The sequence below is a fragment of the Lytechinus pictus genome, chromosome 16, assembly GCF_037042905.1.
Source record: "Lytechinus pictus isolate F3 Inbred chromosome 16, Lp3.0, whole genome shotgun sequence".
Taxonomy (NCBI): domain Eukaryota; kingdom Metazoa; phylum Echinodermata; class Echinoidea; order Temnopleuroida; family Toxopneustidae; genus Lytechinus; species Lytechinus pictus.
Window position 1 is genome coordinate 16,178,141 of NC_087260.1, and position 24,511 is coordinate 16,202,651.

Below are 24,511 nucleotides of genomic sequence, written 5' to 3' on the forward strand. Positions count from 1 at the left end.
GGAAATTACAGAACTGAAGATAGGTGAAAGAAAAAGACAAAGCTTTCTTCATCAAAAACAGTGCTTCAATTGGTCCTGCAAAGACTATTATAGCAAGAGGTGAAACTTATTGTTTGATAGGACCAAAGATGGTCAAAAGCTGCTGTATGTTGTCAAGAATTCTGTGCTATTTTAAGATAATGTTTCTGTGCAGGTATCATCACAATCACTGCAGGGTTGACCGAACCTTGAACATGTGTCTTCAAAATGTAATATATTGGGAAAGTGTAAAAACATGGCTCTTTATTTGTAGAGAACTACGAAAGTGCAAAGTAATCACTTTCCTATTCAGCAAATTCAGTATTTTCATGACTATATTTCTGTAGCGCATGATGAAAAATGTCCACACACCAAATTTGTAGACTATCAGTTCATGCTGGCTCAAGGATGGCCACATAAATACCCAATGGCCTCATTCAAATCAGATCAGGAAATTGGCCTAGTTCATAACTGTTTGAATCTGCTATGTTTTTAACAAAGCTGTTCATAAATTAGGAGCAATTTTACAGTCAGTCGGCAGGTCCCAAGAAAGTGGCTTCTTTCATCCAAGTGATATTCATGACTAGAGAGGTTTTGCATATTTAATGAGCTTGATGCGGACCAAAACACCTCTTTTCATTCGGTCATTGCTGCTCTAATTGGGCATCGAATTTCATGATTTTGGTATCATTGTAAAGGAGAAGAATCATTCTTTTAGGTCATGTGTTTGCATTTATTCAAAGATTTTGTAATATAGATTAAAATTTTGATCTAAAATATGCTACAAAATAATTATTTTCACCTGACAAAAGCTGCTATTTTTACACTTTATCTTTGTTTGAGCCCAAATTATTTTTAGATCATCATAAAGCTGAATATGTATGCTTTAAAATGGTATAGGTTTCAAAACAAGAATACTGCACTCTGATTGGTCAAAGAGACCACACACTGGCAAATTCCAACGGTTCCAGTGCCTGGGTTCATGGGAAGGTCACACTTCCCATGTGGTAATCTCCTCAAATTACCTGCTCCTGTTGTTTTGTGAACCTTATCCAGCCAATCAGAACTCTGGATTTCATGCAAGTACAAAATTTCAGAAATCTCGTCTTGTACCTTGGTGGGAAAAGTGTGATCTTGACCCGATTAAAAGGTGCCGCATATCAAGAGTGGCATTGTGAGAAAGTACAGAAGTTAAGCTTTATGGTGATATATATCATTGAGGCTCAAAATAAAAAGTTTTGCACAATTTGCAAAAGAAAACAGAGGAAGAAAATTCAGTTGTGAGGCACATTTTCAGGCCAGAAATTCACTTATTTATCAAAATATTGTATACAAAATAAATGACCAATATGAAAGAGTAACATTTACTCTATCTGATGGTGCAATGATATTTCATTTGACTTGAGGTTAAATCAGGTAAATTCTTAGAGAAAGAAAATATCACGAATCACAAGATTTTGCAAGAAGGATTCAGCCACGAGATGATTTGGATGAATCTGGCCTTTTTGCTCATTAGCATAGGGGCCTGCGGTCTGACTGTTTACAAACAACTGGTGATCCTTTCTTAAGGTAAGATTATGCACACCAAGTTTTCATTGGTGTGGATTTAGCTCCTAAGAAAGGATCATCAGTCATTTGTTAAGTTGCTCGTATCTTACGAAAAGCTTTATGAAACACACACCAGGTGCAATTTGCACTGATTTCAACGAGGCTAGGTATTCATAAGACCACATCTCTGACCCTACAAGCCAATTCTCACAATATTTGGGCTGCGGACGTTTCTCTATCATGTTGAATCGCAAATAATTTCTTATTTTTCATTTCATCACTTCAGAACAGTATCCATTTTGATAAGGTGCTTCCTGGCATTATGACCAAGTGGTGATCAGTAACAAATTATTCTCCACCACCACCATTTGTGATAGATAACATATTTTATTCTCTTTATTGGCAGTATCTTGATGTATAATATGTCTCAATGCAATAATAATGCACCGCATTACAAATGATCTAAGCCATGCCCAGTTGCCCCGTGTCATAAGAAACTTCGTCATACATTAAAATGTCAACAACAAAAAAAATCACAATTTTGGCACTCCATATACTCCCACTTCTTAAACTCATGAACAACTTGAAATGTACATTATAGAATGCCCGAGGGTAGAGAACCACTTTTTTCAGATATATATTTATACTTACTGTTGTTATATATCTTGAGTGAAACTCGGGGGCATCCTGTAAAAACGTTAAGCCAGGATGAGAATCAACTATATCCTGGAAAAAAAAGAAGAAAGAAATGGTTAAAGAGAAAAATACTTCTGAAAAGATTTCTGGTTTAAGTATCAAATTGAATACCTGCCCAGGGCTCTGCTACACAACGATTTGCAATCAATCACTAAATGGCAATGACCAATCAAATTCATTGTTCTATGTGCCTTAGGTTCTAAACACTGGCCAGGACCCAATCAACAATGATCTTTCATATTTATGGTCAATCACAAACCTTTGTGTTACGGGGCCTTTAACTAAATGAAAGGCACCTTACCAAGAGTCAGAGCTTAGTCTTTTCCACAGGAATCCTGTCAGGCATCTTTTCATGGCTAATTCTCACATTTTATCAGAGACAAAATAATTGGGGAATCTGGAAAATATGCAGGGAAAGATGCTTTGTGCCTTTATAGTGAAATTCCTGCCAAAAGACAAGTCATAGGATCTTGGTAAGGTGCCTTGAAATCAAATCTTCTGGGCTCTGTCTTACAAAGACTTACGATTGATCCGATTAACCACAACTATAGGAGGCCAGCAACGCCAACATCCAGAATGCATGTTTGTTCAATATGTTTTCTAAATATGATGTATATTCATACAATCATCGTTTTCTTGACAATGCAGTATGTTTATCCCTGTTTAAAAAAGGACATGTGCTGATTTCCTGTAGAAACAAATGGAGCGCCTCTGGCAGTCTCGCCTTCATTACACGATTTAATATAGCAGCAGTGCTGACTTTGAAAATGACTATAAAATAATAATTCACAAAAAACACCATTCATAAATATGCCACTATGTTCATTGACCCTAAATGACATTTGACCTTGGTCATGTGACCTGAAACTCGCACAGGGTGTTGAGTGATACTTGATTACTCTTATATCCAAGTTTTATGAACTAGATCCATAAACTTTGAAGTTATGATGGTAATTCAACAAATATCCCCAACATGGCTAAAATTCATTGACCCTTAATAACCTTTCAACTTGGTCTTGTGACCTGAAACTTGCACATGATGTTCAGTGATACTTGTTTACTCTTATGTCCAAGCTTCATGAATCAGATCCATAAACTTTCAAAGTTATGATGGTAATTCAACGGATAACCCCAACTTTCCCAAAGTTCATTGACCGTAAATGACCTTTGACCTTGGTCATGTGACCTGAAACCAAGGCAGGATGTTCAGTAATATTTTATTACCCTTAAGTGTCCAAGTTTCATGAACCCGGTCCATATACATTCTAAGTTATGATGTCATTTCAAAAACTTAAACCTTAGGTTAAGATTTATGTTGAAGGCGCCACCGTCACCATCGGAAAAGTGGCGTCTATAGTCTTGCTCTGCTATGCAGGCGAGACAAAAATTATGACATTGCTGGAATTCCATATAGTAGATGTTAATTGGATCAATTGTAACTCTTTGTAAGACAGGGCACAGGTATTGAAGGGTGTACAAATCAGAACTATCCAGTTGAAAACGACCTGGGCCCCGTTCTATAAAAGGTTGATATGATAGCAACTCTTGCTGACAATTCAACTACCATGAAAACAGTGAGATATCTGTTTCTTGATTGGCTCTTCCATTGAAAGTTACATTCCAGCAAGATTTACTATCATAGTAACTTTTTTAATGAAATGGGGGCCCTGGTTGGTGTTTCATAAAGCTGTGTGTAAGTAACGAGTGACTCTACAAAGACTGGGAACCCTTTCTTACGGTAAATGATACACATCAGATTTTCAATGGTATTGATTTAGTTCCTAAGAAAGGGTCACCACTCACTTGTAAATTTGCTTGTGCCTTACAAACAGCTTTATGAAATACCCACCAGAACTATCAAGTTGAAACCTGAATATATTAGAGACCTCAGGGCCATTTCATGAATCAAATACCAATAGTCAGGAATTTTGTTAGTGCAAATCCTTGCATTTGATTTGCTTAGAGAAAATTAGTCGGTGAAAGTCACTGATAAAACCTTTCATGAAATGCTCTCTATAACTATCAAGTTGTAATCTGAAAGTAAGAAATTATATATGTACAAACCTGAACTATCGGGTTGAAATCCTCTGGTAAAAGATGGTTCGCTCCCGGCCTGGACAGCAACCTGAAGAAGCGGGAGGCATCATCGTGACATTGTTTGGTTATTCTGGAAAAAATACAAGGGTATGAGAAAGGAAGGAGGAAAACATGTAAACAATCATATATTAATATATTAGTTTCAACGATGTATTTCAAAGCTTGCAATCGTCTTGTTTCACAAAGATTAAGGTCTGACTGAAATTGCATATAAATTTTGAGTTGTGTGTGGTATACAATGCATCATCACATTGGCAAGATCAAGCTTTTGGGATGAGCTCCTGTGCATTTATTAATGAGAAATTTTATTGAATATCGTGTGCATTGACACTTAAAATCACAACTTTTAGTCAGACTTCTTAACTCTATGGCCCGTATTCTGAAGTCGGGTTTAACTTAGACTACGGTCTAAATCTGTATCAAAATTATGAGAAGCCAAACATGTCAAAACTTTGTTTACATTGTCTGTTTCATATGTTGACTGTGCTCTTCCCTAATTCTTTAATAGTAGTGAAAACAACTATCTTATTTTATCTTCCCAGACAGTTAAGAATGATTTGAGAGTCAAATGAGCTGATTCGTTGATCCTCTACTATTAGAAATTTATGCCACAATTGGCTATCCATAGTTAAACCACAACTTTACACCAGAGTTAAAAATAAACCAGAGTTCAGAATACGGGCCTATGGGAAGTATCACCATAAGTTCCATACTTTGAAGGTCATAACACAACTTACAACTGGTCTACGATACGAATTGGGAAGAATTTGGATATTTCAAAATATCCTTTTCAATGTATAGGTTCAGACTATCAATCAAAACACTAAAAAAAATGTTTTGATAATAATAATAATAATAATAATGCTCAATTCTTGTATAGCGCATCACACATAGCATAGCATGTCCCTATGCGCTTAAAGAAGGAATAGTGTAAGGTAAGAATAAAGTAATCAAGATATTGATATTGGACCATTAGTTCAAAGTTGGTATTTTATGCATTGAATAGATATGTTTTAAGGGACTTTCTGAACCTGCATAAATCACTCTGATATCTCATTGAATTAGGTAAAGCATTCCAGAGGACAGCAGAGACATGAGTAAAAGCACGCTCACCATATGACTTTGTAGAGACAGAGGGAACAATGAATAATGCTTTTGAGCTTGATCTAAGATTTCGGGATGGCTGGTAATAGGATACTAAATCGAGTAAATAGGATGGGGCAATTTTATAAAAACAGTTGTGTGCAAAAACTAAAAGCTTGAATACAATGCGGGAACGGACAGGGAGCCAATGTAATTCTCTGAGAACTGGAGTAATTGCTTCATACTTGCTTCATACTTGATCAACTCCAAGCCTATAGTTAAGAGTAAAGACCAAAGATTGCTAAGATTGTAGCAGATGGTACGATCGCTATGACGTCACCATGTTTACGAATTGACTTTGGTTTTACCAGAAGAAACAGTACCATAAGCTTTAAAGTTCAATCATATCAAATGTTGATGTGGAAGAGGTTCATCGTGGTGAAGGATTGAGTAGAAGAAATAACCAATTCATCGTGGTGAAGGATTGAGTAGAAGAAATAACCAATTGTCTCACGATGTATCAAACGTAGTAGGAAAGAAATGTTTGATACATCGTGAGACAACTGGTTATTTCTTCTACTCAATATCAAATGTTATTTCATTCTGAAATTCTGAGATAGATTCAAACCATTCTCAACTATGGAAAGCTGCGAGTGATAACATTATTTGTCATTTTAGAATGTGTTTTTATTCATCCTAAGCCCATGTTGCCAGATTAGAAAACATATATTGTTATTTTTTTGACCAAAATATTTTAATCATTAAATACCATCTTTTGATAGAATAAAGGAAAATCATATTGTTACAAAACTACATGTATTTAAAAAAAAAAGCTTTTGATGATTGGTTCTGAATTCAAAATACAATTTTATTGGAAATGAGTGAAAAAAGGAAAAAGGAAAAAGAAAAAAAAGCAAGGGCAGAGGCAAGGGAGAGACAGATGAAGAGAAAGATGGACGGAGAGAAAGAAAGACAGAGAAAAGGTGAGGAGAGAAAGAGGCAGAGGAGAAAAAGAGAGAGAGAAAAAGAGACATGGGAGAGACAGATGAAGAGAGAAAAGGAAGAATGGTTCTCAAATAGGACAAAATCATTCCAATACTGTATTTACAAATTAATGTATTCCAGAGAACAAAATGAATAGCAGAATGTAATTTTGATGAATGAAAACTCGTGATTTTTCACACTGGGGTTTATCTTACAGGAAATCAGGCAAATATAAAAATTTTTTTTTTTTAAGAATTCTGATTGATCTAAGGATATTGACTTGTAAAGTGCAATGATCACTCCTGCACATGTTAAGTGCAATGGGAATTTATCTCCCAACTGCAAATTTACAAATCTCTTTTTCTCAAATGATGGTATTGAAGAAATAACCATATTTATTACATGTATCTCACTTTTTAATACTCCTTTCCAATGCCCCTTTTCTTTGTATTCTTGTGACAGATTTCATTTTTTTCTTCATCTGATTCCATTATTACGATTTGATTTATTCCTTAATATTTTTTTACATCTGCTATCCTTCAAAATAAATCTCTTACTTATTTTCTTATCTATAGACCAAAAGTTAAGACAGTCTTAACTACATTGAAACAAACTCTTTATTTCTCTTTACATTGATATGTCTGTTCCTTTTTTTCTGTCTCCGTCTTTGTCTCTTTCTCCCTCACCCATTCTCTCTGTCTGTCTCTCTCTTTCTCTTGCCCATGCACTCTTTCTGTCTCTGTCTCCCCCCTCTCTCTCCCTCACAATTTTTTGCTGTTTCTCTCTATCCATCACCCCCTCTCAGTGGTTTGTTTTCAGCAAATCTTTCTTTCTGTCTTTTTCCCTCATCCACTCTCCCTCCCAACACCCTTTTCTCTACCTCTTACTCTCCTGCCACCATCCCCTCTCACTTGTTTGTTTCTACAGTACACCTTTATTTCTCTCTTTCACTTTTCTATATTTCATTTCACCAATCACTCTACCTGTCCCATCATATATCCCTCATTTTTTGTTGTCCTTTTTATCAAAAAGACAGTCTGTCACAATCAATAAATTTTCTCTGCATCAGTTTAGCTTATATGTTTACATCACTTGACTCCAAGCAAAGTCCAACACAAAACTCACCTATCAAAGCTCCCATATGAGAGCAGACGGTGCTGATAGCACCATCCACGCTCATTTAAAGCTTTAAGAAAGTCCCCAGTTTTCCATAATAAAGAAAACTTTTATAACATTCACAGAAAACACAACTTTTCAGGCCCCAAATTTCAAATAACGAAAAGGACAATGATTGCTAAAATTTTAAGCGGAATCAAATAAGCAAAAAGGTGCATTAGAGTACAAAATTTTGAGAAAAATTGAATAAATAATAAGAAAGTTATAAGCATTTGAAGTTTAGATCATTATCATGATGTAGATCCTCTAGTTGGCAATGCAACAAAGATGTGTGATGTCACTTGTGAACAACTTTCCCATTACTTTTCTATATTATCATTTAAACTGCTTCTTTTATCACATCTATCAGTAGATCATATACCGGGGGTATTCTTACTATAAGAGGGCATGTAATATGGATTTTTATTGAATACATTATGGATAAAGAGTTTGTATCACCATAAGAGCAAAAAAGGAAATTTTAGGGGTATTTTATAGTCCCTCACAGGGAAAGTTGTTCACATGTGACATCACACATCTTTGTCACATTGCCAATGGGAGGATCTCCATAGCATTAGTGATTGCAATATTCAAATGCTCATAACTTTCTCATTATTTGTCTGATTTTTCTCAAACTTTCTTTGATCTTATTCTTTGATTTTTCTCTTTCCACACAAGCCGACTTGTTCCAAAGGTTTCATTCCCCTCTAAGTATGTATTGTGTTGCCAATAATACAGAATAATGGTATCTGTGTTATGAGTTGCCATTTTCATTTTTGTGATTCCTGTGATTCTTGCTTCAGAGAATCGTATGAACGCACCTGATATACTCTGATCTTCCCCCAATCAATCATTACAGGGAAGATAAAATAATTCTAGGGTCACCTTCCTTGAAACATCTCCAAGCCCAATTATCTCAGATAAGATGCTTCATGAGGAAAAGTTGGAATGCCATAAATCTAGTTAGGGCTTCATATACACGTCCCCATAATATACCACCCACAAATATATATGTGGGACTGCAGCATTTATTCAGCTTAATTGGTGAGGCACACAAGGCTTGAAGATTAAAATGTCACTTTTTTTTAAGAAGGGTGAGAACTGCACAGAATCATGATCTACATGTTAATCTTTTAAAAATTATTGATAATTCCTTAAAGGGCTCTTTCAAGTGAGGATTTATATTCTATTTACACTTATCTAATCGCCATGGCAACAAGATCATTTGAAAAGTGAATTACTCATATGGGCCTCTGCATGTAGATGTGCAGGAAGAAGAGCCTGAAAGCATCTTTTCTTGAAAAAAAAAAGTGTTGATGAAAAGTAGTGACAGATTAATTGCCTATTGGTTATTTCAGACCAAATTACATGGAAAGGGATAAGAGATATCTAGTGACCTCTAAGAAATGGGTCTCATTCTTCATGAAGAAACAGACAATCTAAATGACTATTTGTAAGCCAACTATATTTGGTGATAGGGGTCGGGAGGTGACAATCGGATCGGATGGTAATTTGAGAGAGCGTGTCGGATGAGCAACTATAGCACTCATTCTAGGCATTGCAACCAATTAGCGCCCAACATATGTGGACAGTTAAAGGAGAATGAAACCCTTGAAACTAGCTGAATCCATATCAAAGAGAAAAATCAAAGAAACATATTGTTGAAAGTTTGAGGAAGATTGAATGAATAATAAGAAAGTTATGAGCATTTGAATATTGAGATCACTAGTGCCATGTAGATCCTCCCATCGGCAATGCGACCAAGATCTGTGATATCACACACGTACAACTCCCTCATTACTTTAGTACTTATTTCACTTATATTCTCACTTTTATAGAGTCTATCACAAGGTTATGTGTTTTCTTTATGAGATGACAAGTACAGAGGTTTCACAACATTATATCATTGATGAATCGTTTGTCATATGATTAGAATGAGCAAAAAGAGATGTTTTGGGGTATATTTTCAGTGTCCGAATGGGAGAGTTGTACGTGTGTGACATCACAGATCTTGGTCGCATTGCCAATGGGAGGATCTCCATAGCATTAGTGATCTCGACATTCAAATGCTCGTAACTCTTTTATTGCTAGTCCTATTTTACTCAAAGTTTTGTTGATCTTATTCTTTGATTTTTCTGCTTTCACAAAAGCTAACTTGCTCCAAGAGTTTCATTCTCCTTTAATGAAACCTAGTCTGGTGCCAAAGATTTGGTAGTTCGAAAGAATAATCGTTACAGTTTGGTATCTTCTATACAGTCATCGCTCAACTACACTCCGCTGCTGTAGTTCTTTCATATTGATCCAATGAACCCCCCTCCCTCCTTGTCCTCTGAACTATAAAACCTTTCCTTTGATGATTTTTAATTCCAATCTTACTAAATGGTAAAAACCCCCTCATGATGAGGGTGTTTTGAGTGAGAGCCTCATCTTTAGCTCGGTCGCTCTGCTCTCTCGCTCGTCTGTGTTCTTAAACATTTCATGTATTCTAGCACCTGTTCACTGGTCTGCAATACATGATGAGTTGGCTTAAAGAAATTAATGTTTTCCCCCCAAATAACAGTGCATTTTGATTTGGGATTCTTTAGGTGATTCTAGCCCAATCTGATCAATTCCTTGAATGCACTAAGCACTGGAAGGCAGCTCTAGCTATTAAAGCTGGAATAATAATTGTGCGCCTCTGAATAGATTATTTCTAAATAAATTGCGCTCGAAGAATGCCTTTTATTATTAAATTCACCCTCAGATCAATGTATATATTTTCCATAACAGCAATCGTCGCTAAAGCAAAAGCCACAGAATCTCTGTATGCGTTGTTGTTGTTGTTATGAAAGTAAAAAGTCTGTTTGAGGAAACTAGCAACGGTGCTTGGCCTGATTTGAGATGGGGGATAGTTTGAACAGATCGGTACGATCATCAAAGTGATGATGATGATGAGCTTTAAGGAGAATGAATGACTGCATTCATATGCCCACCATTCTATATTTAGAGCTGTACATGTATATCATTAGGATATCATGATGATGAGCAGAAAGACATATGAATTTAACTCTGTACTATTGGTCTGTATGGACAAAAGGAACTAAAGCTATTCCTGAGGAGTTGCAGTGTACTTTTTTGCAAATACTGGAAGAATTAAGCCAGCAGTTGAGCTTTCAGGGCTGTCTTCTTATCTTGTTTTACTTCTGGTTTCAAGTTGTTCAATGGGCAATAAAAAAGACTAAAGCACCCATCAGCTAAAGACAGTTTATACAAAAAAATTAATAATTTGAGTATCCCTTAAATACCCCCCCCCCCCCTGCACTGGCATATAGATTGGCCCCACAAAAGTTAGAAAGCGGAGGGGGAAAAAAGAAAGAAAGAAAAGGAAAGGAAAGAATACAAGCAATATATCAATTGTTGAATATTACGCCAAAAGCTATCACTGCTTAAATTGTCGGTGAATGGAGCAGCAAGCAGGGGGGGGGGGGCACCAAGCCCCACTAGGATGTAGCTAGGAATTCCAGTGGGTGATGCAAAACTGTACTTGTAGCAATTTAAGAACTCTTTGTTGACTTCGTGTACATTTATATTTGTAGTTATTTATATATGTATATATATCCAAAGGAACTGTTGCCGCACTAGTGCCATGAGCGTCTCTGAACGGTGTGTGCGCTCAATAAGATATCACTATCATTATTATTATTACATAGAGTTTCATTTAAAAAAAGGTCACAATTCAAAGTTAAACCAATTATCCAAACCACAGTTTAAAAGAAGTTTTGTATACCTTCGCCACATTGCCATGAAAGCTTGAGCTGACACGCACTCTGTCGTCTCACCGCCTGCTGCGTTGTAGAGGGGTACCCTCCAGAACTTGGGACATCTACAGGCCTGTGGAGGAGAGATGGATAGAGAGAGGAAGGGAGAGGGGGAGAGATGATGAGACAGGGTGATGAGAGGGAGAAAGAGGGATGGAGAGGAGAAATAGAAAGGGTGAGAGAGAGAGAGGAGAAGAGAGATGGAGGGAGATGGATAGAGAGAAGAAGAGAGAGAAGATAGGAGAAGGGGGCATAGAGAGGATGAGGAGAGAGAGAAGAGAGAGAGAGACAGAGAGAAAGGGGAGAGGAAGAAAGGGAAGGAAGAAAGGACAGAACAGGAGTGAGTAAAGAAGAAGGGGAAGAGGGTGGATGGAAAGAGAAAGGGGAAAGAGGAATAGAAAGGGTGAGAAACAGAAGGAGAGAACGGAGAGAGGGTAAGAACAGTGAGAGAATAAAACAGGAGATCATGATGTAACCATGGAAACACATCCAGTAATAAAAAGTGCATCTTCATGACATTACTTCAGGGAGCTTTATGTACATTTACATGTACAGTCAAGGGGATTTTCTGCAAATATATTCAAGAACTTGAAAAAGTGTACAACTGTAGTAGGAGAAGTGGTGCTTTGATTTATATCAAGTCCATCCAACAAATAGTTGATTTGAATAAATTATTTCAAAAAATAAAATAACAGAAATTTAAAACCACCTAGGTATCACATTAGGCTCCATATTTGAACAGGATTATGAATAAATAATCCTATGCCAACACCTTAGTGCATCCTCACCTGTGAATTGAATTACTAATTTGTCAAGAAATGTGCTCTTTCACAAGAAATCAAAAGTTAATTAAATTTGGTTACCTCTGTCTGTGGTACGTTATAAAAAGAAGCCATGAAAAAAAAATTGCATCTGAAAATCATTATTTCATGCTGTAAAATGGTGAAAATATAACATTTCTTACGATCGTTGTTATGACTTACGACACATAAAAAAATTAAATGATTATTTTTTAGTCACAAATAACTTGAAAGTGTCTGCATGAATTTGATTTTTTAAATAAATCTCTGGTGCATTTTTAAAAATTCACAACAGGTATCAAAGTTCAGGATTTTGCGAAACAAAAGGGTTTTGTAATGTTTTACGTAATGAAAAAATAATTACTAAATTATATCTCTGAATGATGGAAAGAAATATGAACACTGGCCAATAACAAGTCTAATGTAGAGATGTGTGACTGTTATCTACATGATGTGTACTGTATGCCAAAGGTATCAAACACAGTGTAAATATTGAACATCAATTACTTTATGTTATGAGAGCCACCTTGTTTGTTATTTCTTGTCATTGAAATCTATAAACTCACCTGCGACCCCTTTCATACTAACATTTGTAATGTAGACCCTATACACATGCTCACATTGTTACATATATACTGTATTCAAAAATCAATTTCAAGTTACAATGTAACTGAATTATCTTTGAATAACATTAAAATCGTATCAATAATTCCAACATAATTTTTGAAAAGGTTTGTGTCTTCACACCCTATTCATACTAAAAAAATCTCAAATGCCCAACAAGTATATAATTGCATCTTGTTACCATACAACCATACCAAAACTTTACACATAAAAGAATATTACTTTATCCTAAACGTGACATTTACAAACATGCATTCATTTTAGTACTAATTCATTTTCTAACCAGATTTTGTATCAAAAGATGTTGTCACTTGCTTTTTGGGCACTCGTAATTTTAATCTTCATAATAATAACAATAATTGGCTTTTATATAGAGCTTTATCAACATACGACTGCTCAAAGCGCTTCACAATTATTATTACACAGTCACTGGATTCATAGATTTTAAGCTATGAATGCTATGATTTTTATGTTCTTTAATTATGAAAAATATATTGATATTCTATGATTTCAAGGAACCTTGATAAGCTGTGCTTCCCAATAGATTCCCTTTTTAAATTTTGTTTGAAATATTTTAGATGTTGAACTTTAAATTTGTTATTAAAAACAGAATATAAATGATATCGTTTATGAATCCATCAATTATTTGGCTCATAACTTAATTCAAGCTCAGAACTAAATTAGTTAAGAGGCGATAACAGAAGGGGGTACCCTTACAGATTAGAATTATATTTCATCTTTGCAAGAATTATTTTATTATATATGAAGATTAAAATGCATGGAGACCTGACTTGGGCAGCTGAGAGATGATTTGGGGATTGAACTTGTCTTAAGAGGGTGTGATGCCCACGACCAAGGATGAATTAGCGAGCAAGGCCACACTAATTCGCCACGGATTCACCTGATCGGTGCATGTGCAGAAAAACAAGCATGCTTTTCACATGCAGTTTTCCTAGTTCCATATTATCCTCAACCCTGTATCATCCTTAAAGATAAATGCAAGAATGCACAGAATCTAATAATATGGCCATCTAAGGCCTGAATTCACAAAGGTGGTTTTGAAAACCCTAGGTTTAGTTCATGGTTTATGCAGATTTCCTGTGTAAATTACGCTCATTTTACCATGTATATTAAAAAATGTCCAATGCTGATGCACGCTTTTGTCACAGTGCCCCAAATTGACGCCTGTTGCCGTGGTTATCCACGCCATTTTATTCATGAGTCCACTGTTTTAGAGTGGACTCGTGAATAAAATAGCATATCTAACCATGGTAACTGGCGTCAATTTGGCGCACTGTCACAAAAGCGCGCATCAGCATTGGAATATTTTATACACGCGCCCAATACACGCTAAATTAAGCGTAATTTATACAGGAAATCTGCATAAACCATGGATTCAACAGTGGGTTTTCAAAACCACCTTTGTGAATTCGGGTTAAGTATCTGTATGTATGAACAAAAAACATGTGGCAAAGAATTTGGGGAAAATTGTGTGATTTCTGAGAAGGAAGCAAAATGAGCATGGCATTAATAAAGCCAAATGTCAGGGTCTCATCTTGCAAAGAGTTGCGATTGATCCAATCAACCACAACTATGGAAAGCCAGCAACGTCAACATATAAAATGCACGTTTGGTCAAAACATTTTCCGGATATGATGTATATTAATACATTCATTGTTTTCTTAAAAATTCAGATTGCTTCTCTTTATTTATAAAGGGCATTGTGCAAGTTCTTGTAGCTACGGTTGATCTGGATCAATCATAACTCTTTGTAAGACGGGGCCCAGGTCTTTTTCCAAGCAATAATAATACACTGTATTTCTCCCAAGTCAAGCTTTTTTTTCAAATGCAATTGGAGTGTTGACTCTGCTTTTTTGCATGGTGAGAAAAGTCCTGAACTTATTCAAAGGTTAGTACACTTTGGTATGTAAAGTGAATGTGAAGAAAAGGAAACTGCTATCAAACCCACTGACAATTTTGCCAGTGTGAAAAGCATGTACATCGCCCTCGATCATCAATCAAATATCTGAACTGGTCAGGCCGTTGCCTCGTCAAGCCGATTTAAAGAGATTATCAGAACTGTGTCATTTTTATGCTTCAACGGCCTTGGTCCCTATACCCTGTATCAGCACACTCCAGAGCAAATACAGATGTGAAGAAAATCATTAATACCCTTTTAATTTTTAGACAAAGTACATGTATATCTTCCTTGGAGATGTAATCATCATTAAAGGAGAAGTTGACCCTTGATTGAAGAGTTTCAATTTAAATTATGTATATTTAATACAGAAACATTCATGAGAGACAAAAGAACATCAGAAAAAATTAGAGACTTAACTGTTAGTTACTATGGCAAGCTGCTCTCTCCCATATGATGTGAAACATTATGTGTTTCTGATTATTTTTTTTTGATAATCACAATAAATTTGTTTTACGACTTGTGTGCTGTTGATAATGTATTAAAGGAATGCAGTGGTGCTAAATGATGTATTCCAAAAGCGAGGATAAAAATTATTCTTAAAAAAAAACCAAGAAGGACATTCTGTCTCGTTAGATTTAACTTTAACAGATTTTCATCTGTGGGGGACATTAAAATAGGGCTATCATTATTAAAAATAGGCCATAATCATGGCATTCCTCCTCTACCCACCTCTAAATTACCATTGATCATACCCATTAAAATATTTTCTGCTCCAACAATCATTAAACGGCATTATAGTTTATACCAGAACATGCTAAACGCTGCACGGAGTTTTAGACAGTATAAATAGTCCCTTAATTAGCTATACGATGGGAATTCGCTAGTCTGAACAGGAGACGGGTAAATGGCCCATGCCGTAATGATCTAATAATTTTGTTTTTGCTGGGATAGCTCAAGCACAGACTTTAAGCCGATGGGTAGCGAAAGAATGCCAACATTAATCAGCTTTGATAAGCTTCAAAATGCAGCACGAGATGATGGATGATGTTACGCGGTACATGGTTATCAAAGGAGACAGTCCAGTGAACTCCGGCAATAGCTGGCTGCTTGATTTTTCCTCCGCAATTTGTCTTCTTGCAAACCGCTTGAAGCAGAAAATAACAGAATTGTATTGAATATGTTCTGGCAAATTGCTTTAAATAAAGGAAGTTCACTTCACTTAATCTCTATCCAAGCATTTTCCCCTATTTCAGGGATTGATCGCAACATCTCTCCATTGAACAAGATCTTCTGCCAATCTGGTGCACTCTTGCAGTTTAGGTTTTCTAGATTTGTACTCTCGAAACTTGACAAACAATTCTATAAAACAACCCCCACTCTATAACATTCTTATGTGCAGCAAAATCTACAAAGCTAGATTGTGGAATTTGACAACTTGAAACCTAGCTATCCGAGGTACAAAATGTTTATTGTATGTAACTTTTCATCTTTTTTATATTTCCGCACCACAGAGAAGCCATTTTGGATTTTATGTATTAGGCTCCAAGAGTTTGACTTGTATTTTGTTCAGTCTCGCCTCAATTTTTATTAAAAAGAGGAGAAATTTTTCATGTAAAGTTCTTGTCTATATTAGGATTCAACCCGCAACCTTGCCATTGTAAGCGATACCATTTAAAGTCATGATGACAAGTTGCTCGAGGCATTGCCAGTTACTTTATAGCTTTACGATTTGTGTTTATGAATATTCATTAAGTGTATTCTTTGACAAATTCTTTGACGCCGGGAAGAAAATGTCGTAGGAAAAATAATTTGGCATACAGGGTATGGACAAGGGACAAACTTCCCAAATCATTTTTTAGATCCATCTGCATTACCTGAGTGACTTTATCCATGTCTTCTTTGCTAGCCTTCTGATCCGGCAGCGCTTTGAAGATTTCCGTCAGTCGCTGGAGCACGGCTTCGTTCTCCTCCCTGTCTCCGGGCTTGCCGAAGGGAAAATAGAACTGAGGTACGTTGACGATTTGCTGGGTCTTCTGATGTTTGTTAGCTTCCCTCTGCTCTTGAAACAACTGAAAAGTTATGAATCAGTGTTAAACACTTAATACATTCAGATTCAGAGTTGCTTGAGAACAAAATATAATTATGGGCATTGCAAGAAACTTATGTTTAATTGCAAATCAACTACATGTTTGTGTTTAATAAAAGGACCTACCCTTGATTTTGGAATCTGTGATTGAATAGAAAGTTTCTTGCAATGCACTATTGGTAACATTTAAAAAGTTCTTTGGTTTTAAATTGTGTATTCTTATTTTTGTCAAGCTGTATTCCTGTCCAAGTCAGTATTCTTAGTCCTCCCCAAAACTGTGCTCTAATTTTTTTGTTTCCGATATCAATAAAGATCCAATTTCTGTTGAATCATTATCAGTCCAAAATTTGAAAACGAAAAAATGGCTATGTTCTCTTAAAAAATTCAAATGTTTATTTCTTTCCCTATCTTGAATAAACCTGTCAATCTACAACAAATTCTATTTAACTTACTCACACCCCAAAACCCGTGGAATTTCCACGGGCTCTGCTAGTACATTAATATTATCACATTTAATTCAGATGAACAATATAGAATAAGAAGTATCATGACAGATTGAATAAAACATTTATTACATGTTAATGATAAATTATTGCATTAAATTTAAAACAGACATGTGTTCCATTTGGAACTTAGGGTTCTGATTACTCCTGAAATAAAATTTATATATTTTTTTTTCTTAATATTTACAACCAAATATCAAAAGGTATCCAAAAAAGCAAATAAACTTTTCAACTTCTTTTTATCCTACATTTATACAGGTACTATATCCACAGAAAAGTGAAGTAATTGATAATTATTACATCTACTGATCATTGGAAATGTACATGTCAACGCAACATGTATTTCACAATCAAACTCTAAATCGGATTTCTAATAATAACATTCCAATCATTAACAACCAGCTATCTACAATCATTGAAACTGTTTCTGATGGCCTGCCTGGGGACGCCCGCGTCGGATGGACGACTTATCTATAATTACACCACTTTCTCAACATCTCGTCTTGGACACAAAGAATTAAGGTTAATTTGGTGCACGGCATGACAGACATTAGCTGACCAGTAGCTCTGCATCCCTCCACCAATGATGACAGGGGTTGCATCCATACCAATGGGGGTGGGGGGATAGTGGAACAGGGGATGGGGGCGGTTTTGAATCAAACTACGTTTTCAATACATTTAATTAGCAAAATTTCTATGATGAAGTTTTGCTTTGTAGTAATTTGATAATCATTGTAATAATTCCTTACTAATACATTCTTTTGAAAACAAGTTCAACAAAACATAACGTTCACAAATTTATCGCATGATCCACTAAAATACAAATGTGATTTTTTATTTTATGGTATTCACAAATGTGTTTCAAATTCATTGATTGATCTATTAACCCAATTTTCAATGTTTCAAATACCATTTTATTTATCAAAATATCTTATTCATTTAAAAATGTGTTTATTCATTCATAGGATATAATATTTATCAATTTATCTTATCAGTTCATAGATGCATTCATTCACTTTTTCATTAATCAATTCACAGGTTTCATTTCTTTTACTTTTTTTCCTCCTTTCAATTAATAGATAATCATGTTCAGAGTGTGAACACAACTGTATGGCTAAACTTGACTCTTGTGTAGGATGAAGAATTTCACCAATGACGTCAAAACGTTAGGCCGGTCTTTGGGTCATATCTGTTCTGCTTTTTGATAGGTCATTTCTTAAAGCTGGGGACTTGCTAAATGTTTCTACATGAGCAACTCAAAACCAATATAACTGAGAAGGTACTTGTTTGAGAGATATGGAGATACATGTAGTCTGAATTAAAATGGCAGAGAAGAGAAATGGCCCTTTGAATTCATCAAAAAGTACTGACCAAATTTCAAATTCAAGATTTGTTTAGATTCAGTAATATTTAATACAACTTGTATGATTCCCCTGTAGAACTCTGTCAAAAAATTATTTCCACATTTTCATCATGGCACATCTCTGTCATAATATTTTCTGGAAATATATTGCGATATTATTTTTGTTTAAAAAAAAATCCCTGTATATCATTTCCAATATTAAATACAAACAAGATATAAATAAACTAAAGGCTATATTTAGATATTTTTACAAGTTAACTATATTGGCACCAGATCAAAATTATTCTTATTTGTGTTAGAGGGACAAAGATAGAAAATGACATATGTGTAAAACATGAATACAATGATATCATCTCTCAAACATTTCATGACATCATCACATTTATTGGCAGCCTTCCTCCAAGCAGTGCCAAAAGACTGATTTAACTCCTTGGTACACTTAATCAAGTGCATTTCTTTTGTGTTCAAACTGAAGGGCCCTGTAGCATAATTGATTGCAGGGCTGGTTTGTACGATTGATTGTACACAATAATCAATTTAAAGGAGAATGAAACCCTTGGAACAAGATAGCTTGTGTGAAAACAGAAAAATCCAAGAAACAGATCAATAAAAGTTTGAGAAAAATCTGACAAATTATGAGAAAGTTATGAGCATTTGAATATTACGATCACTTATGCTATGGAGATCCTCAAATTGGCAATGCGACAAAGATGTGTGATGTCGCCTGTGAACAACTCTCCCAATTACTTCAGTATGTATTTTACTTAAATTGCCTCTTTTATCACATCTATCAGTAGATCATGTGTTCTTTCTATAGGAGGGCATATATTATGGATTTTTAAATACATCATGGATAAAGAGTTTGTATCACCACAAGAAAAAGCAGAATGAGACATTTTGAGGGTATTTTATAGTCCATCAAAGGGAAAGTTGTTCACATGTGACATCACACATCCTTGTCGCATTGCCAATGGAGGATCTCCATAGCATTAGTGATTGCAATATTCAAATGCTCATAACTTTGTCATTATTTGTCCGATTTTTCTCAAACTTTCTTTGTTTTTATTCTTTGATTTTTCTGTTTCGACACAAGCCTACTTATTCCAAAGGTTTCATTCCCCTTTAAGAATCATATCATCACCAGAGACTTTCAAATCGAAGCTAAAGTCTTATCTTAGTAATAGTTTTTGGCACTTTGACACTCATCCAAACTCTCTCATTCTTTCTTTTTCTTGTGCACCACAGAATAGAAGATTTTTAGATGGATGGCACCATATAAATGCCTATTATCATCATTATCATTATTATTATTTTAATTATTATCATTATTGTTATTATTATCGTTATTATTATAATTATTATTATTATCATTATTATTATCATTATTGTTATTATTATCATTATTATTATCATTATTGTTATTATTATTATTCCTCTAAACAGGATCAAGTCCGTATTTTTTTCTTGAATAACTTTGCTCTAACAAAAAGCACCAAGTAATTTCAAGTGCAACTAGGAACTTTACACTACTAATGTAAAGTTCCTAGTTGCACTTATTATTATTATCATTATCATTATTATTATTATTAATATTTTTATTATTATCAATTCAATCATTGTAGAAAGCAGCCTCATGATTGATCCCTCTGTATGTTAAGGGGTCGTAATGTGAAAAATAAAGATCAATCAAATTTATGATCATTCCAAGTTAATTTGAGATCTGGCTAGCTTTATTTTATTCAATCCCACTATGGATTGAAATATGTCATCAAAGTTAAAACCTTGTAATGACCTCTGAAAGTGACTAAGATTTACAAGTGCTTCTTTTAGTTTAAAAATGATTGATCCTCAGCTAAATAAAGTCAAATATCCAGGTCACTTTAGCCCCAAATGAAGATGACTCCCAGCTAAGAGTCAGATTTGACTCCGCTGAAATGTCCCTACAGAATCTCACCTTTTAAACATTGTCATTTCCTACAACATATTCTTCTATATTGTACTATTCATAAATGTATTCATGTATGAATGCTAAAAACAGGCCAGTTTAAAACAAATTATAATATATTTGCATACAACGCAGATCCACTCAGTACAGTACTCAAGAAGTGCCTATATTGAAAGTCTATTTTTATTCCCGAAATCGAGCATATGCCGTGCAATTAATTGTAAAATTGCCATTGATTGCTAATCTGCTCCATGAAACAAGGATTGTAATCTGATTTGCTATAGTTAAATTGATCAATCAACTGTAAAATTGACACAGAATATAATAATAATAATAATAATAATAATAATATAGGTATATTTACCCAGGGTAGCCACTTCAGTTTCAAAAACTGTTCTACCAGCGGGCCCTGCTATTATTATTACCCCGGCTTTAGCTGAGCTGCCTAGGCGCTCATGCATTCAAGGAATTTCTTCCTACCGGGTACCCATTCACCTCACCTGGGTTGAGTGCAGCACAATGTGGACGAGTTTCTTGCGATTGATTGCAAAATTTTTCTTGCAACACACCCTATGACTCATAGCAAATCTGTTTATCAAAATGTAACAAAATTTATTAATCATATCTATTCATCAAAATCTATATTAAAATCAACTTATTTAAAATCTATAGTTAGAGAAAATATTTTCATTTTATCGCAACTTTTGAAATCATTTTTTTTTAAATCAAGACATACCATTCTAAAATAAAGAAACAAGATAGTTCCCATATTCTTTACCCCTATAGACAACAAAACCACAACCACCACTTTAATACCATGTCCTGCGAATCGTCGCAATACGTGTCATCCGTTATGCCTTGGCATATCTGTTTACCAATTTACCTTGAACAAAGATGGAAGGGGAGGCATCTAACTGTCTCTATTTCACGCTTGCATCTCCATGACATTCCCCTCCGTTCAATTTCAAACTCGTTTGGAAGAACGGAGGTATGTGATTTTCCTTAAAGCCGATGCCCTTTACTATCAAATGATAATGCTATTGTGGTTGGTGGATTGCTGGAAATATCACCAAGACTTACCAATGAAACATGAAACTCATTTTTTTCAGTTTTTTCCCATAAATTACCCATACTGTATTAAAAATACTTTAAACAATCTAGTTTACTCTATGAACCGATCAGATCAGGTACATGCAATTAGAGTTCAATGAAATCTACAGGAAAAAATTAAGCAGCAGTGTTCAATTTCTGATATTCATTGTTCAGAAGTTGAACAATTTTGTTTAAACTTTCAGTATTTAAACATTTGTTTATAGAACTCTTATTAAACTGTAAAAGAACAACCAAATAGTTCATATACACTGAAGTATTAAAGCAGATAGGAACCAATAGCACCATCTCGAGTCCTAAACTACTCATACCTGGCCAGTTTCCTGACCCATAATGCTAGTGTAGTCTAGTAATATAGACCCACTTGAATGATAACATTCTAACTATTTAATACATTTATACCGCGGTAATTATGTTACCAAGTAGCAAAACAATTACTTTTCCTCTCAAAACGTTTTAGTTTTTAGAGCTATAAAAATACAATTAAAGGTCAATTTATTCTCTGTAGTATTAGTAGATATCTGAAAACGTATATTTCAAGACTATGTATTTATAACGCACAGGACCTCACAAAGATCACTCCCCCTTTAAAACCAGAATATATTTCATGTATGTACTGTGAAGACTTCATTAGTTCTTGTCAGGTTTTCCTCGATCTTGAATGTCAGCTGACAAGTCATAATGTGCAATACATCTATATCATTGACTCAATGCTATATTACATGTATGCATATTTGCTACTTAGATTCCACATGATTTTACACTTTGATATAGTTTGAGTTGACACTACATTTTTCATCTTATTTGACTTGTCATCAATGTCCAATAGAGATTGCCATTCATGCTCAATCGTCAAATTTGATGCATCATGTATTTGGAAGTTCTGTTTGGCAAAACAAATTCGAAAAGGTAACTTCAGAGTTCAAACTGAGTACTTTGTATGTAATGAATTTCATACAGAGCCTTACAATAATTACCCAACCTCTCTCTCTCTCCCCCCTATTCCTCTTCAACCATCAAATTTTATTGCTAATTTTATCACTTCACTTTCATAAAATATTGATAAACCCTTAAACGCAATAAGCTGCAACCTTTCATCAACTTAAAACATTTGATACCTATATTTTTACTCAATTAGAGCTTAACAGATAATTGTTTGTCCTTACAACTTGAAACCCCCCAATGTTCAAACCCAACAGAACTTCTACCTCTCACAATCTTAATTTCCTAAAGATTTACCTTTGGTTTTGGCTTAGCAAGATCCTGAGAATGATGAAGATCGGCTTTTGCCCTCGTTGACTCGCTAATATTCACAAGTTTTTTAGGTGGTGCATCAATATGAACAACATTATTATTGGCAAGATCGGTGGATGGTGTCTTTTTTCGCTCTATTTCAGATAAGTCATTACACGTAACAAGGTCTGGTAGATTATTGCTGAGGGGGACCTCCTTAACGACCTTGACCTCAGCCTTGGCTGGCTCTGATTTCAGGGCCAAGTCTGGGAAATTCCTGTCCTCTGTCTTTGGTTTGTCTATTCGCCATGTTGGGAGGAGTTCGTCGCTCTTTCGCTTCTCTGTGATGTCTTCGTCACCTCGTGGGACGATACCCGGAGGTAGCGCGACAACGGTACAGAAACCGTAGTGGATGGCGCGACATACAAAGGGCGCCTCGGCGAGCACACGCTCCTGCACATTGATCTTTGATGGCCTTGGGTCTTTGGTTTTTGTCTCGCATTCGCGGGCAAACTCCGGGCTGAATGGGCAGCCGAGAAAACAGTTGTGGACGGCACGGACATGCCGCTGGTCCACGTGCACGCTCGAGTAGACCATGACACGCGAAGCAACGAGTTTGTAGCTGGCAGGCTTGAGGGTCGGGTGACATTTCGGCATTCTATTCACAATAACCTCCCGTTTCAAGAGAATTACAAGAAAAAATCATAAATGGATATATCAAAAAGTCAAAAGATGCTAAAATATACTAAACCCATGTAGAAAAGAGTATGAACACATCCTCGATGAATGTAATGGTATCATCAAAATTACTAGAAAATATTTTGTATCACGATTAATTGATATCTTAGACGAATCATGACGGATATTCTCACTGAGTCACGACAAGCACAAATGTTTCCTCTTGTGGTGGTTGAGCAGATCCTGCAATATCATTTTCCGGGACACAAGCTAGTCTAAACAAACAATAGATCACACCTTCCTTAGATCAAATTTGATCTCCAAACACAAATCATAGACCTTTCTAAATTGAAAGGAGAATGTTGACATTAAAAAAAAAAGACCAATGCCCGAGACTTCAGATGCCAATTTGAAATTGAGTGAAGACACAGATGTAAATAGTGACTCTGCACATACTGGAATCAAATCAGAACAGTACCCCCGAATAATCCTAACAGTAATTGGACACGATGTTTAGCCATTAATGTCGTCTCCGACATCCAAAATAGCGCCACAAGTAGGCCTGCATTCCAGAGATATGATTCCTGCAGGCGAGCTGATGCATAAGGATCAGTCATCACACAATAAATTCTCGCCTTACGTGCCCCGAAACATGCAACATATATATATTCCAAGAATATGATGATCCTTTGGAAATGTCAGAACTATTTGATATATCCACATGTATGTGTATATCCTCCTTGTGCTATGAGTCATGCGATTGGTATCCAACAGGGTCTCTCCCCTGCTAACACTCTCTTCTACAAATCAAATAGAATCACCCTAAATGGTTCAATCAAGTCCTCAGAATGAGTCAAAGTCCTCAGACTG

The 24,511-nt window shown here is 35.4% G+C and overlaps 1 protein-coding gene across 1 annotated transcript; it reads right to left on the bottom strand.

The window, feature by feature from the left end:
- Window positions 1-1,382: 1,382 nt before the first annotated feature.
- On the bottom strand, window positions 1,383-24,500 carry LOC129278735 (uncharacterized). Its single transcript, XM_064110938.1, has 6 exons — window positions 22,970-24,500; window positions 16,598-16,792; window positions 11,348-11,451; window positions 4,327-4,429; window positions 2,161-2,292; window positions 1,383-1,391 (listed from the first exon to the last, which is right to left on the bottom strand). Exons 1-6 carry the CDS (start codon window positions 23,618-23,620, stop codon window positions 1,383-1,385), a joined length of 1,194 nt encoding a protein of 397 aa, XP_063967008.1. The 5' UTR covers window positions 23,621-24,500.
- Window positions 24,501-24,511: the final 11 nt, after the last annotated feature.